General features: G+C 43.4%; 1 protein-coding gene across 1 annotated transcript; it reads left to right on the forward strand.

Moving 5' to 3' along the window:
- The first annotated feature begins 7,226 nt into the window (after nt 1–7,226).
- LOC144134152 (BPTI/Kunitz domain-containing protein-like) lies at nt 7,227–14,549 on the forward strand. The gene is made up of 5 exons (XM_077667120.1): nt 7,227–7,302; nt 8,279–8,332; nt 10,337–10,510; nt 11,395–11,454; nt 14,087–14,549. The coding sequence occupies exons 1-5, from the start codon at nt 7,227–7,229 to the stop codon at nt 14,287–14,289; spliced, it is 567 nt and encodes a 188-aa protein (XP_077523246.1). The 3' UTR covers nt 14,290–14,549.
- The last annotated feature ends 1,685 nt before the right edge of the window (nt 14,550–16,234 follow it).

Consider the following 16,234-nt stretch of genomic DNA (forward strand, 5'->3'; position numbering starts at 1 on the left):
CTAAGCATACTATTTGATATTTCAATTAAATTTGTATTGATCTTGAGTTCCTTCATTTTACTTGCCACAATGTTTTGTCGAAGAGAACCAAATGCATTTTTAATATCAAAGGAAATAAATGCTATTCCCTGGCTGTCTAGTTTAGCATGTGCTATTCGTCTTTTAAGTTTGTGCAGAGCATCAGTCGTCAATGTTCTGTTTTTGAATCCGTATTGTTGTTTTGAAAAAACGTTGTTTAATGTATAGTAGATAATATATCCTCTCTTTGATTAGTTTCTATAATACTTTTCCAGGTAATGAACTTATTGCGATCTCTCTCTATCTTCTGATTCTAATTTTTTCCTGTTGATCAGCCTTAGAACTAATATTATCCTTGACGTTCACCATTCCTTTGGAAAATATTCCAAGGCCAGGCGCGCATTTATTAATACTATGAAGAATCTTTTTGCGTGCTTGGTATAAGGTTTTGTACAAACGCGGTAGTGATCTTGTCGGCCGCTGCTGTTACGTCCCTCCTCAGACCTTTGAGGACTTCATCCACTTTCATTTCTGTGAATGTAGCATATCACCTCCTTTTCTTCTATCTTTTTCCATTGTGTTCTCTAACGTTCCTTTTTTTGCTGTGTTGTCCGGAACGAATTTGAAAGAGATTCCTTCGACTTCCACACCTCGTGTGTATTGATTTTCTTTATTGGTTAAAATGTTTTCCGTGCTCTGGATGTCCCCGGACACTACTCTATCTACTACTGCCTCCGCCTCCATTACCAACTCGGCAGCGGATATCTTTCACACAGATTTGTTGCCACTTCTTTTTCCTGTATGGACTGATTTTCTCGACCCCTTTCCATTCCTGAGAGACTAGAGGTTTCCCTCCGTGGTGTCAGCCGCTCTTGCGTTTCGTGTTTTGAAGATTCCCCAAGTTGGAGAATATATTGTTCTGTTTCATCTGTTGACGTTTTCCTGTGTTGGAGGTGTTGTCTTGCCAGTTGTGTTGTTAGTCTTGTGTCAAGAGGATACTGCTGTTGTTGTGTGTTTGACTGCATCCAGTGACTTTATCTGCTTTGATTGGTGGTTCATCTGCAACTGTTCCACGCGTTTCTGTTTTATTGTCGTGTTAGATGCTGGAGGTGTTTTGTAATGTTCTCTCGTGGTGTAAAACTTAGAGATTCTCTCTTGACTCTCTTGATTCTCTTTGTCGTCTACCTCTGTTCCAAAAGTGTGTCCAGTACATAACTGATAGTTTCTTTCAAATTGGTGGTTTCTTGGCCATTTTATCTGGTGTTACTTAGAATGAGACCTCGTGACTTTAGTTGGTTTCTTGCGTTTTCACGCAGAAATTGTCCCAGCTTTCTTCTTTAGCATCTGAGAGCACTTCGTTATAAATATGATGTTCTTTATAACAAACTTCTTTATACCTTTGTCTCATGCCTCCCTGCACTTGTTGATACCTGCGCCTCAATGCTCGGATATTCTTTTTTTCTGTCTCCAGCTCAGTTGTACACCACGAGTTAAGTTTGTGCTCACTTTCTTTAAGTTTCGTTTTATACTTTTCTTGCAATTTTTTTACTTTATTGTAAAATAGTTAAATTTTCTCAACTATTTCCTTTGGCGTCCTAAAATTAAACTTTAATCCGAGACTATAACACTCAAACGTAGTGTAAGTATGACTAATACTCAGTGTTCACTCGGGCTGCCTGATTTAGCGGATCGAAGAACACGTCTACGTCTCAAATTTTTTTCATAGCATTTTCCATTGCCAAACTGGTACAGATTGATAGGAGTATTTGAAACCACCAATTTATATATAAAAGATAAATGACCACATCTTCAAGGTTGAATAGTGTTCATATAGGAATGACACTTTTCTGCAATCATTTTTTGTACGAACAATTCGCCAGTTGAATGAGGTACCACATGAAATCGTTTCACTACCATCAGACAAAGCATTTTACCACGCCAAGAGTGCTTATTCCGCTGTGTCTGTATGTATTTATTTTATTGTATCATGTTTAGAGTACTTACAAGCGCTTTATTATTTACCCTCCCCCCGTCTATAATGTCACGAAGGCGATGCAAGTATTCGATAACAAAACATATTGCAGCCTTTACCATATACAGTCACAATACATTTGTCGTCCTGGTAATTGAGAAGCAATTACTAATGTGTTGTGTATTCCTGGACTTTCGCAAGGCAATCTATACTGTTCCAAACGAACATCTCCTGCTAAAACTACAAGGTTAAAATACGGACGACAGTGTTATTGCTTGGATTTCCGATTACTTGACACTAAGCAAGTGTATTGTTCAAAATGACGCATCATCCAGGTACGTTCATGTTACATCAGGCGTAACACACAGCTCCATTTTGGGCCCACTTGTTTTTTTTTTTTGTATATCAATGCCATCACATCTGGTATACATTCATCATTTCGCATGGTCGCGGATGGTTGCATCGTGTACAGGGTTATCAATGACAACAGCGATTCTGTACCCTTGGAAACCAATTCAGACATGCTCGGTGTACGCGTTCGGGAATGGCGCTAAATGTTAAAAAAACTCTTTCAGGTGACGTTCACAAGAAAAAAGGCCAATCAGCTTACTGAATGTGCGGTGAATATCGCTGTTTTAGATAAAGCGACACATATTAAATTCGTAGGGGTATATTTGACGACAGACTTACCGTGAACTGGACACGCAAATTACGTCGCGAATAAAGCAGCATCTATTTTCGGTTTTCTAAGGAGAAATTTCAAACAGTTTTCATGTGACCTAAAAAAAAGAATCTGTACATTAGGCATGTCCAATCAGTGCTTGAATACGCCGGTGTTTGCTGCGACTCATAAAAAGGAACTTATCAGTATGTTGCAAAAACTTCAAAATAAGGCAGCTCGGTTCTTAATATGTAATTACCACAGGTGTCTAAACGTGCGAGTGAGCTGTGCAATGGGATCGAGTTTTGTTTAACTGCTGATACATTGCAATCCTATGGCAATGAATTTAAAAAAGTGACAAAAAAAAGGAATTCATTGGCAGCGCATCCCATTCGTTTATTATTGGTTGCACCCACATGTTGCCAGAAAAATGGAGTCGGTGACCCATCCGTCCAGCTGTTCTGGCCAAGGAGCCACGTATCTACTCTGCGGCAAGGAGGCCTCTCTGACCCCTGTTTTAAATTTCAGCTCTTAGCCATAATATAACTGATATTCGAGGCGGTCGTTTGTGTCAAGAGTTGAGAGTTCTGTCGCAGTGACGCCTGCGGGCTGTCTGCGGCCGGAGCATCGTTATATATTGTTTCACTGCCAATCACCTCTCCTAAGAGTCCAGGTGCCATCGGCGAACCTTCCAAGAAAGGCTATCACAATCTTCAGCTGTTTATCCAACGCAGGCGCATGTGGTGATAAAGGCTCATAAAGTAGATGAACAGTGTGGACGTTGTATCGTATGCAGTTTGAAAAACCTTGACGCTTTATACAAGTGATTACAACGGCCGGATAAATCTGACAAAATAGGAAATTTAATTTTAAAATCTGAAGGCGGAAAACTTCCGAGTTTAGTGGCATTGAATAATGTATAAAAGATGGATGACAAAGAAAAACTTAAGACGGTGTGAGTCTCCAATACATACGTGTAGCTAAGATTGAAAGTAGACAGGTAAATCTGGCCAGAGAAGTTACGATATAAATTTTCAGGACGGAAGCTGGGGTGTTTTAACCATGCGTTTTTATAACACAACTCGCGCATTTTGTGTTTCCGTCCTTAGATATAGTTTTGTGGGCACTCTTACGTTTGTATGCTAGGCCTGAGCGGTTCCTGAACTACCGGAGCTCGTAGTTGCGAGCAGATCCTCTGTCCGGCGGGTTTTGCGCTGTTGGAACGCGAGAGAGAGATAAAATGAAAAGAGAAGGCAGAGACCTTAACCAGAAGGGTGTTTTAGCTGGCTATTCTGCACAGAGAAAGAGATGAGAAGACTGAAAAGGGACACAGAGAGGGGTGCGAGGCGCACTGCCACAACGGGTCCCTCAAGCCAGTTGCTCTCAGGAAACTTCAAATTGAGTTGAAGGCACTGGGCGCAGTTGATTGCTGCGGCCGTGGTCCCAGTATCTTATACTCTGTTAAAAGGCGAGAATGGACGTGGTCCAGGGCACAACGCAGCGTACGTGTTACGGTAGCCAAAACAGAGCTCTCACACAGGAGATGTACAATGGTGTCCTCGCATCCACATCTTTCACAAACAGGGCTGTCGGCCATCTCAATTAGGAATGTATATTCCTTCGTAAATGCAGCAAAGCATTCTTGCTTCTCGACGCGGTATACTGTGGGGAATACGTAGGCGCAGTCAGGATGCAATGCCCTGAGGCGACGGTCGAAAAATTTGCCAGTGCTCCACGCAGAAACACATAAACTTCAGGGAAACACCCAAGTTCTGTCTTTAATTTCAGATTTGTTGTATTACCGTGGTTGTGTATTCGCGCCACGTTCTGTCATACTTTATATGTATATGAAGTTCCCGGCCACTTTAGGTCGACAATTTTACATTAACACCAGACGCGAAGTTCTTGGCTACCCTTGTTTCTTCGGGAAAAAAAAAAGTTAAGGTGACGAGTGTGGCTTTCCCATCGAGGCACATATCTGAGGCACCTGTATTATCCGTTAGGCTTGATACCTTAGAGGAAGAAATCTTTCTAGGGCTATTAACTGGCGTTTTAAACTAAACATTTCTGTTTTTTTTTTCAGATACGCCGGAAGAAAGTATTACGGAAAACCCGATGTACAAAAAGTTTGAAGGTACGAAACAACATTTTGAACAGGAAATTTCTATAAATGCACTGCTGCACTACTGGTATTTCTTACATCGCACGATTTTTGTTTGTTAGATTCCTGCGTGACACTTTTCGGGATTCAGGGAGTCTAGTCGAAATTGTGGCTTGAAATTACCATCGGAAAGCGTACAAGGAAATTATCAGAAGACATGTGCGCGCTGCCCAGGGCAAACCATGATTTGCTGAATCCTCTACTAAAGCTTGTGCTCTAAGAAAAGTAGAAGGTATCAGGGTGGAGGGGGAACAGCTTCATGATTAGAGTTTAGGAACCTTTGACGTAATAGGTGCTCACTGCTGTAGATGACTGGCATTCGCTATGTTCACTAGTAGAGCCCTTTGCTTTACAATACACAGAACGATAATAATGACTATATATTTCCCCGACATCTCCTTCATGGCTTATAGAAATGCTGCAATGCCGACTAGAGCCGTCCGAACGATTTTGCGGGGCACACCTCTATCGTTACTACTATGACTGGAGGTCCGGCGCCTGCACGCTTTTCATCTACAGCGGCTGCTTCGAAGATGCCAACAACTTCTTGACTTTGGAGGACTGCGAGGCAAAATGCGCCGGTGGGTTTGACACTTACTAATTTCTCGCCGTAGATTTTTAAACGGCAGCTAAAAGCTATTAACCAATTAAGGTGCAATTGACGCAGCAAAATGAACCAACGTGAACAATACGAAGCATCAATTTCCGTGCAGTGCTTACTGATATTTTGTAAGGGCCTTCGAAATAGAATTGCTTTTCTTTGACTTGAAAGGCTGTTTACTTGGCTGGGAAAATTATACAGAACTCATGGAAGCAGCCGAAGCGAGGAGATAAAGTGAGAAACTAGTATGTCGTACATCTCTCGGAATTAATGCAGCGTTACCATGAAAAAATGACAGACCTGAGGTTCCGAGATTTGAGGTGTCATCGTGGCACAGAATTATATAAAATTTGTGAATAAGTTTAGTGGTCAAGAAAATTATTCTCGATTGAGCTCCAACAGTAGCGTTGTTACTAAAGAAAGGCTACCGCAGAACATCACGGCTATCGGACCTACAACGCTCTTTAAGAGCTAGAGGAAAAACGTGTATAGAGAAAGTCGGAACCTACCAAAAGATTACTAGAAGATTCGGGACCCCATTTGATTATTGATAGGAAAAAGGTATGCTATAATTTTCGAGCTATTTCGGGCTAAAGTATGTACTTCGAAGGGTATGTGATGGGCAGAACGAAGTGTTTACTCTAATTCACTCCCTCGCCAAACACTAACTGGCGCTTGCCCGTGCATCTGTTATGAATCTGTAGGCTTTCTCTTGTATACAACTGCCCCGTTTGTCATGTTTTAGAAGAAACTGTTGAATGAAAACGCTGAAATATTAGGGGCTGTCAGTAGAAAAGGATGCTTTACTGTGAACGTAATGAGGCTGTACTGGAGACCCTATCGGGGCCTCGCGGCACCGAAGAGACGCCGTATAGAGGCAAATGATGTAGAATTCAAAGAAAAAGACCAGTACGTTTGGCTTAAGAACCAGGTATCAACCGCCATTACATTCTTCAAGAAGTTATATTTACTATTAGTCAAATTTTCTTTCCGTGCATGGTCAGATATGCACAAATTGGCGCTGGTACCGTTGTGTGCATTATCTTGGTTTGCTGGTTTCGGCGCCAAGAAGTGCGCCAAAAGCTCTGCAGTGATAGCAGCTGTAGACCCCAAACAGATTTCCAGTTATCGGTGGGGGTTTCAAAGGGGAAAAAGAATGCTGCTGAAAGCAATTGCGAAGCGGTGATTATCGCCGCGCATCGTACTAGGTCGTCGCCCGGCCACCTGTGGCTATGAATTATTTTAGTGTGTGTATATATTTGCAAACCTTCTCTGTATATTTAGTGAAAAACAGCACTGATATACACATGAGATTTTGTTTTTACTCCATAACTTCATGTTTTTACTATATATTGCGGCACATTTATCATCCACCTCTTGGATCGCATTTTTCCGAGTCAATAAGCATTGATATCGATGCAGTCAAGGCGGAGAATTAGGAAAGTTGGTTCTTCACCATGTTATGTAACAGGGCTAGGGCTTAAGAAAGGGGCCAAGAAACAGAAGAAAATAGGACGAGTGGAAACACTTGTCGTCGTGGCTAACGGAAAACGCTAAAACCGGAGCATGGCCACATTTTTTGAGAAACTCTTCTCAGCCCGGAAAGTAAGTATCGAAACAAAATAAAATCAAATTATTTATGCCTCCAGTCGGCAATTCTTCTTCCGCTTTCTTAAGCGCTGGTCTTGTTATAATAAAGTGCACTGAAATCGGTGGTAGGCCAACGACGTATCTGGATGGAGTGCAAAAATTTTGACCACCATGCACTTAATGGGTATACTCGAAGCCTTTCAGGGAAGAGCATAATGTGGGCATGCAAGTCATCTTTGGCATCTTTGGCATCTTTGGCAAGGCATCTCGGCAATGCATCCTTGTGTTGGGTCTTTCATGTTTGCACGCTGTACCAATGGACTTCTGTCTACGCGCCAATTGTTCGCAGTGTTTCGAAAGGAATGCTGCCGCTACTAGCAGCAGATTTGCTGCTAGCAGCAGCAATGCAATGAGGAAGAATTATAAAACAGGACAGATGGATGGATGGATGGATGGATGGATGGATGGATGGATGGATGGATGGATGGATGGATGGATGGATGGATGGATGGATGGATGGATGGACGGACGGACGGACGGACGGACCGACGGACGGACGGACGGACGGACGGACGGATGGATGGATGGATGGATGGATGGATGGATGGATGGATGGATGGATGGATGGATGGATGGATGGATGGATGGACGGACGGACGGACGGACGGACGGACGGACGGACGGACGGACAGACGGATGGACGGACGGACGGACGGACGGATGGAAGGACTGACAGATGGAGGATGGATGGATGGATGGATGGATGGATGGATGGATGGATGGACGGACGGACGGCCGGACGGACGGATGGATGAATGGATGGATGGATGGATGGTTGGATGGATGGATGGATGGATGAATGGATGGATGGTAACAGCCTCCCATTTGAAACGAAGCGATGGCGGGCGATAGCCAGTTAAGAATACGGTCAACACTGATTACATCACCTTGGAACGTACTGGTTGGGCCGCCTGGATGAAGCGCTAATCTCTTGTTTTTTCATGTAAGTTTTGATCCTTGCTCTCAACTTTTCGGAACCTGTGAGCTAGAGAGATGCTGCTCTAGAGATTGAGCAGAATGTGGTGTGGTCGTAAACGTCTTCCTGGTAGCTGGTGCATTCCTGGAGCAAAGAGGGCATGCAGTGTAGCTGTCGCCATATTCAGCTTAGTCTTTTAGAATGCCGGGAATGCGTTTCTTCAGCTGCTATTTCAGCTTACAACCGCTGCGATTACTCCTGTATAAAGAGTAATGTTTTCTATATATATTTTCTTTCAGGGGTAGGAGGAACTGTGAATGCCAATGCAGACACCCGGCTGGTGAGAGTGCCTGGTACGTAGCAAGCTGCTTGTAAAAGGCTTGTGCGAACAGTAAGAGGGTGGATGCACTTAGAACTAATACCGCATTCATTATACTTATGCAATTACGCTTTATCAGTACTGCAAAGAGCGCTCCCTACTCTCACTCCCTCATTCTGTTAAAAAAAAGTACAGCCCTGGCACGACTGCCTCAGAGGCTACTCGTGCTGAGTAGCTGGAAAATTCCACCAGCTTCCTAATCTGGAGCAGCTAAATTTCGCTGCCAAGAGCAGCTTGTGCTAGTGAACTTAAGCTCCTCCAGATTTAATACCCTGTGTATGCATAAAACGCATTTTGAGAAAGCGCGTATTCGTAATATGAGTATCGACCCAATAATCTAGCTGCTGAACATGCTAACGCCCTCACCCGTGTCGGTTATTCGAGTTGGGCAGATGGCGTGGGGGTAATCCAGGCTAGCTTTCGTGGTTTGAGAAGCCGCCACCATGAGGCGCTGGTCTTCCAGCTGGATAGCAAGATCAGTGTACAACCTTTGTCTTTAAAGTTTCGAGACTGGATTATTTTCTTCTCTAGAAATGATTCCACAAAAGAAATGTTGGTGCTTGTGTCGCGCTAACCTTTCCGGGCTAACCTGAGCTATTTACGGTAATTGCTGTGGCAGACGCCAGAAGGCATTACATGTAGAAAAATTTGTATTCACTAGTTGTCTGCGCATTCTACTGTGATTGAATGTGGAGAGATGGACGTCCAGATCGAACAGCGTGTAAACATCAAATTTGTGTGAAGCTTGGCAGGACAACCGCACAGATGTATGAGTTTCTTCGTGAAGCTTACGGCAACGAGACATTATCGCGGGCGTGAATTTCCGAGTGGCGCAAGTGGTTCCTTTCGGGGAGAGCATCGGTGGGAGACGACACAAGTTAGGGGCGCCGTGCAATTTCACGGAATGAAAACAACGCGGCTCGGATCAGGAAAATCGTACAGCAAGACCGCGCATTACAGTCCGCATGCTATCAGATGCTCTCGACATTAATAAGACAATATGCTATCAAATTTTTCGTGAGAACTTGGAAAAACGAATGCTGAATGCCAGTATTGTGCCGCACTCTCTAACAAAAGACCAGAATGACACGCGGGCATCTGCGAGCGCTGATTCGCTCTCCGAGGCAGAGAAAGATGCTGCATTTGTCGACAGCCTCATTGCTGAAGACGAAACATGGTGTTTTCAATACGACCCTCAAACAAAGAGGCAGAACTCCGAAAGGCGATCCACAAGCTCTCCGGCGTCGAGGAAGGTGCGGCGACAGAAGACCAAAACAAAGACGATACTGACAGTTTGTTTCGATGCCAGATGTGCCATACACAAACGAGTGCGTGCCACAAGGGCAGACGGTGAATCAGGAGTTTCCGCGTGCTCCAACACGTGCGTGATGCACTGCGACGCCGCCGCCCTGACTCATGGGCATCTGGACGATGGAGCCTTCTACACGATAACGCAAGACCGCACACTGCTCTGAGAGTGAAAGAATTTCTCGCCAAGAACAGCATTACTTTACTTCCCCATCCGCCATACTCGCCTGACCATTCCCCAAGCTACCTTTCCCTGTTTCCTCGTGTAAAGAGAGCCCTAAAAGTTCGCTGGTTGGAGAGCGTAGAGACCATTCAAGACGCCACGACAAAGGAGCTGACAGCCCTACCAAAAGAAGCGTTTTTCAACTGTTTCCAAGCCCTCCGGAAGCGTTGGAAGCGGTGTATAGATTGCAAGGAAGACTATTTCGAAGGGGTGCTGCACAAATGATTTCAATGTTAAACGCATATTTTTTAATGCGCTCAGTCTCGGAACTTTATGGACAAAGGCCGTAATTCGCCGCTTTTGTTCCTTGCTACCGCGTTCAAATCGGTGGAAACTTAACACGAATGACGTCTCGTATGCCGGTGTTACAGTATGTAAATAGGAGACGAAAGAAATATAACTTTTAGCTCAGGGGTGCTTGATGTTAGTAAAGTTTTGTTTTCGCAGCTGTTGTTAATCCTTCCTGCCTCGAGCCCAAGTTTTCCGGTCCTTGCGACGGCCACTTCCCGCGCTACTACTTCAACAGCACATCGAAGACTTGCGAGCAGTTCATCTTCGGCGGCTGCGCACCCAATGGAAACAATTTCGAAAATCTAGAACAGTGCAAGGATAATTGCTGGGGTGAGTGCGACAAGTGGCTCTAGACCGGAAGGGAAAGGATATGTTTAATGCTAGCCTTAAAGGTTTTGCTACCAACTTGTGCCTTCCCCCACCAAGCAATATTGCCAAGAACTCAGGATCACCCCAAAACCCAATCGCAGAGATTTGGAGCTTTTTATAAAGTTTTTCGCTTAATCTTTTCTGAAGACTGCGCGCGATATGTTCGGAGTTCAAGCAATCAGGTAGAAAGCACAAATGTTTGCGATCCTTAGGCTTTTCTTGATCCAGTGAATTTAAGAAAACTGTTTCAATCAGACGCGAGTACACCATTGCCATCTGTACGGCCTGGAGCAAAGCTGTTAGTGCTCTCATTACACTACACTCAACCTGAGATGACCTTACAGACTAGTTGTGCAGAGATGGGAAGGAAAATTAGGGGCTCCTTATGACATACACATGAAGGAAACCAACCGTCACAAAACAATCACGCAGCATTGAGGAATGTTCTTCTTTTTATAAAGTGTGGCTTAATCGATTGAATAGCTGGATATTATTTTAAAAGAAAGTAAGAAGAATACATGATTCAGTACATATGGCATGCATCATTAACTCATATTGTGTTCTCTGCATGAAGTGCTGTCGCTTTCAATTAGCTCACCTGGCTCGCACTCAGCTCTTTTTGCACATAAGATTACATGGATCTGGAAAAATAACCCCACAGTGACAACTTCACAACTGCAGGCCTGTATAGCCTTGAGCCAAAAGTGCTGGCATTTTCTATCACCTGCTGCTCACCGCAACATGTCAGTAAATATCTGTTTTACTGAATAAGTGCGGCTGCGTTGTGAGGACATGAAATTAAAGGAAAGTAAATTGTTTTTTGTGTTAAAACTTTCTCTATGCAGTTTTTTTGAGCCACAAATCGGTGGACCTTCCTGAAGCATTTGATGTTCCATTCTGGCCACGTAAGTACGCTTTTTTACAAGATGGATAGCATCTATTTTTCTACATAATGGACGGCTGCAGCACCGCCGGTAGGTCTGTTTACTTTCAGTGGGAAAGAAATAGTATCAGCGCTCTCCGTAACCTCATCACCCAGCACCCGTAGGCTTAATCCCCAGGTTGTCAAGTACGACATGTGTCACCCTCCGTTGATTGTAAAGAAAGCTTTCTTTAATTGTTTGCCTTCAAGTGTGGCGCCGCCTATGCTGGGCAAACAGGCAGATGCTTAAATAAGTGGTTGATGGAGCATGAATGCGCAAGAAAAAATGACCCTCCTTGCCATGTAACCACTCATTGCGCTAAATGCAAGTGTAAGCATGAAAAAGGACATGGAAGAAAGCTAGGAAAAGATGGCGGGGTTCCCGGGTAGAAGTTTCGTTGCAAAAATTGCAAATGTGAACCGATGTACAAGATGTAATCAGTGCTGTTCTATCATAAGAACAAGGTGACGCGCGAAACCTTGGAAGCGTATCATATCCATAATCTTGCAGAAAAATGCTTCAGCAATCATTCCGTGGCATTAGTGACAAGGAAATTGGATATCTTGACTTACACGTGGCATAGTTTGTGAGAGGGTAGCAGATCCTTATGTACGGGCTAGCGATACAGAGAAGTGGCGTGAACAGGCAAAAAAAAAAGTCCGCCCGTAAAGACAAACCCGCAAGTTTAGGGAGGCATACGAGCTTCTATATGAAACTGGCGACATTGAGCGTAAACGCAACAACAACCCATTTGGAATACTCTGTTAGGCATAGTGCACTGACACAGGAACTTTACAGCAATCTTTTAGCTTGAAAAATAACCGCATAATTAATCGGTAACATCACTGTGAAGGAGATGTTCAGTGATAGGCTACTGCAAGGATTCGCAAGATCTTTGACCATTGCATTGTGAATACTTCTAATCAGAATACATATAAATGCGGTCGCAGGAGTCTTTAATTCAATCCCGTGGCACAAAGAACAAGAACGGAACGCTAGAACTATTGAGGTATCGTTGCGGGTTATTTGCTTGGGAGAAACGTTGTTTCCTTCGAAACACAGCGCCTGGCATAATGCAGCAATAAACAACTGTGAACGTTCTTCGGAATCAGTTTGGCGTTTGGTGTATATTTATTCGGACCGCTTAAAAGTTATTCACTAAACATCGAGAAGAAATACGTCTTTTGTAGAATTTTACTGGTGGTGCCACAATGGGAGATACACCATTCATCGGTTCGCAGTTCAGTGTTTCGGCGAAAACTAGCACCGTGTGTACGATGTGAATAATTGACTTTCTTGCTCAATAGCAGGCTGAATGGTTACTCCATTGCGCGTGTGCATAAACTTGCAAGGTGCGTAAGATTGCTCTAGAACTTCACGTTACACACCCTTTTAATTACCTCAACGCGGGTAGCACTGAAGGGAGTCCGGCGCTCGGGATTTAAATATATGGTTAGTCGAATTGGACGCCACAGCATTAAAGCAAATAAGAATGGCGCTATATTAGCACATGGAAGAAAAATAGAACTGAGTAGCTACTTCGAAAGTCATCAGGCACGCCATGAGTAGCTTTAGTCAGAAAGTGTTTTCCTAAATGTTGCATTGATATACAAAAAGTAAACCATTTCTTGAAGTCCGCAGTAAATCAGGAATTTTATGACGATCTGGTTTGGATAATGAAAACAGAAAATAATTTGTAGCGAAGCAACAATGATGACGAAAGTGACAGAGAATCAACACACGGCTATAGTTACTTAAACGCCTCTGTTAGTTGTCACAGAAACATAAAGTAACCTTCTCGCAGTAAACAAAAGAAGCTTGTAACAAATTTATTGCTACATATGGTGCATATGTACCAACTGTGTTTCTTGAATTCTGTAACAGGTATCAGTGGTTTCATACTTCGCATAATATGTAAGTTCTGTTCACTAGGCAGATCTCATCATGTTACTGAAATATGTGCTCGCATAACAGTCAGAACGTTCTTAATTTTCCACTGTAATTACCGGAGAAAATTAAGTTTCTCGATAGTGGGAAAATTCCTCTTGATCGGACGAGAGAAACACCTCAAGATGTACGCAGCATTATTTGGGGTTTTTGCGACAGGACGAAAGAAAAAAATGTGGCCGAAAGAGCCTCCTATATTTCGTCCACATGTCTACTCTAATTCGCAAAGTGTTGGGACGCATAACCGCAGCAAGGCAGGATTTTGTGTAGGTTTTTGCCTGAGATTTTCAAAGCGCTTTTGTTGCCCTTAGAGGCTGTTGAATTATCAATCTTGAACATACTGTGGAAATGCTTTTCCACACTTTAACTGTAGAAGTCACTCTTGTTTCCTGCACGTTGAGCAGTCATACGTTCCGATAATACAAGCAGAATGAAGACGTCCTCAGGTAGGACAACATGCAAAGATTTTTCCACCACAGCTGGCGCGAAATACCCAGAACTTTCCAGCGTTCCAACATGCCTCTTGCAACATGCGCCATGCTCCAGTGAGTAATTATCATGGCTATATTGCAATGATAACAGTTATTTACTTCAAATTAAAATTAGACACACCAGGTCTAGCATAGTGGTGCTAACTACGGACTTAGTAATCGTCTTGCTTTCGCAGTGTCAACACCTCAAGAGTGCACATATCCGGCCGACAGTGGACCGTGCGAGGCGTACATGGAGCGTTTCTTCTACAACACTCTCACCAAGTCCTACGAGCAGTTTGTTTACGGAGGATGTGGAGGGAATGCCAATAATTTCCTCACTTTCTCGCAATGCGACAAAAAGTGCAAGAAGTTCCGGGCTGTGCTTCCTCGCGCTTGAATAAAAGGTTGGCTCTAGAAATAAGTGGTCCGGGAGACACCTCATCCATAAACATAGTATGTGTAATTTGAAAAAAAAAACGGATATTTTTGAATCGGTTACCAGTACACTCGACAGCGTAGAGGGATATTCGATTTCTCTAGGCCTTTTTCTCTAGGCATGCGGAGCAAAAGATGCACACGCGAAAAATACGGATGCTATTTGAAATCTGCCGGTATGGAAGTTTTTCGCCGGATTTAAGACAATAAAGAGAATTTGAACCCTGATTCCTTCCGTTATTCATTTGAGCTCAAAAAAGTCACCAATATCTAAGCTCGGCTCTTATATTAAATGTTTTCTTAGAACCATTTATCGAAAAACAACCAACGGCGCATGTTATGACATATTTAATTAAACATCTGTTGGCGCACACTTGCCTGCTGTGCCAAGTTTCATCGTACATAAATAACAAAGCCTTTTCTGTTCACTTGCACACGTATAAATGTCTAATGTGTCTAAAGGTATGAAATTTTTCGATTATTTATTGTCTAGTGCACGATCGACGCTGTCAAGAACCGAAGGAACGCTGTGCAAGCCTTCAGGGTTGATTAATGATGTCTTTGCCTTTCAGGGCATTTTGTCTGCGTGAATCGGTGGAGGTTGATGTGGTCTGATTTCAGTACTAAATACTGAGTACCCACTGAGCGTGCAGACATGTCCGTCTTCCGGTGAGAACTGCCTAGGGGCGGTTAAATTGAGCGCCGATCAACCGGGAGAAAGCAAACTTGATTCGTGTCGCAATAAAATACGAAACCCAGAACTGCGGTTCAAGGGCCAAGGAATGGAGGCTGGGATTCAAATTTTGGCAATTGTTGTATGGCTCAAGAGAGAGTACTCAGTAAACCACGCAATACTAACACGTTGCCTTGAACGACGATATCAGAATTTTTACTTAAATGCCATCGAAGCAACCAGTGACTGTGAAGAATATGTCCACAGTCCAATATGATAGCAAGCAGTGACATAGAAGAACCGAGAATCAACTCGTCAATCCCACTGTATCACCCTCGGCTTTGTTCAATTTGGAAGAATTTCGTAACTCTGCCTGATAAAGTCCCCCATCGATAGCGTGGCACTTCGCCCCATCCCAGTGTGATCTAGTAGTAGGTGGAAAAGATGCACTAACCATGAGATCCGTACTACAGGGACCTTCAGTGCAATCCTATTGCTGGCTCCCATTTCGCGTGCTTCACTATTTAATCAAACCCATCTGTTGCCACTCTCTGCACGATGCGATGAGATTTGCACACGCATTTAATTCGAAAACTGATGTATATCAATAGTTAGAGAGCGTGGACTACCGGCACCAAACGAAAGCACAGAAAAAGTAAATCTCTTATCTTGAGCTTAAGATATTGCTTATCTGAATGAATCTTGCGTGTATTACTAGGGGATAATAAATGGAGGCACGACATATATGAAAAATTGCGGCTTGCACTTGAACCTCGCATAGCCTACCTTGTTTCCTATGCTATGGCAAATACTAGTTCTGGGTGGACCGAAATATTATTTCATATTTATTAGTGTAAAGAAATACTGGAAAATGTTTACAATGAACTCGGACGCTGATGGATCCTTAATGCTAGATTCGTGAATCGCCATCTGCATTGTATAGGCTCGTTGTAATGTGTACAAGGAAAATGTGTTTGGTTAAAGCCTTGACACAAGTGACGCTTATGAACCCTACGACACCAACCTGAAGGTGTCCCACACTGCAAGTACGAACCAAATGAGGCTACTGGCCGTACTTATCGACGCCATATCCAATAATTGCAACGTTCTTCAGTCATTGAGGTTCAGAATATAGATAGCCGACGGAGAGCTGCCATTCTAACACGGGTCATCCCTTAATATCAACGAATCTATTTGCGGGAAATTTAGTGGCTATAAGACATTCTGAGTTGCG

Source organism: Amblyomma americanum, chromosome 5 (genome assembly GCF_052857255.1).
Source record: "Amblyomma americanum isolate KBUSLIRL-KWMA chromosome 5, ASM5285725v1, whole genome shotgun sequence".
Taxonomy (NCBI): domain Eukaryota; kingdom Metazoa; phylum Arthropoda; class Arachnida; order Ixodida; family Ixodidae; genus Amblyomma; species Amblyomma americanum.

Excerpts from the sequence above, each read along its gene's own strand:
- LOC144134152 (XM_077667120.1), top strand. The coding sequence starts at position 7,227 with ATGCAAGTCATCTTTGGCATCTTTGGCATCTTTGGCAAGGCATCTCGG. Across the intron at positions 7,303-8,278 it reads CCTTGTGTTGGGTCTTTCAT|GGGTAGGAGGAACTGTGAAT; the intron begins GTTTGCACGCTG and ends ATTTTCTTTCAG. Across the intron at positions 11,455-14,086 it reads TGATGTTCCATTCTGGCCAC|TGTCAACACCTCAAGAGTGC; the intron begins GTAAGTACGCTT and ends TTGCTTTCGCAG.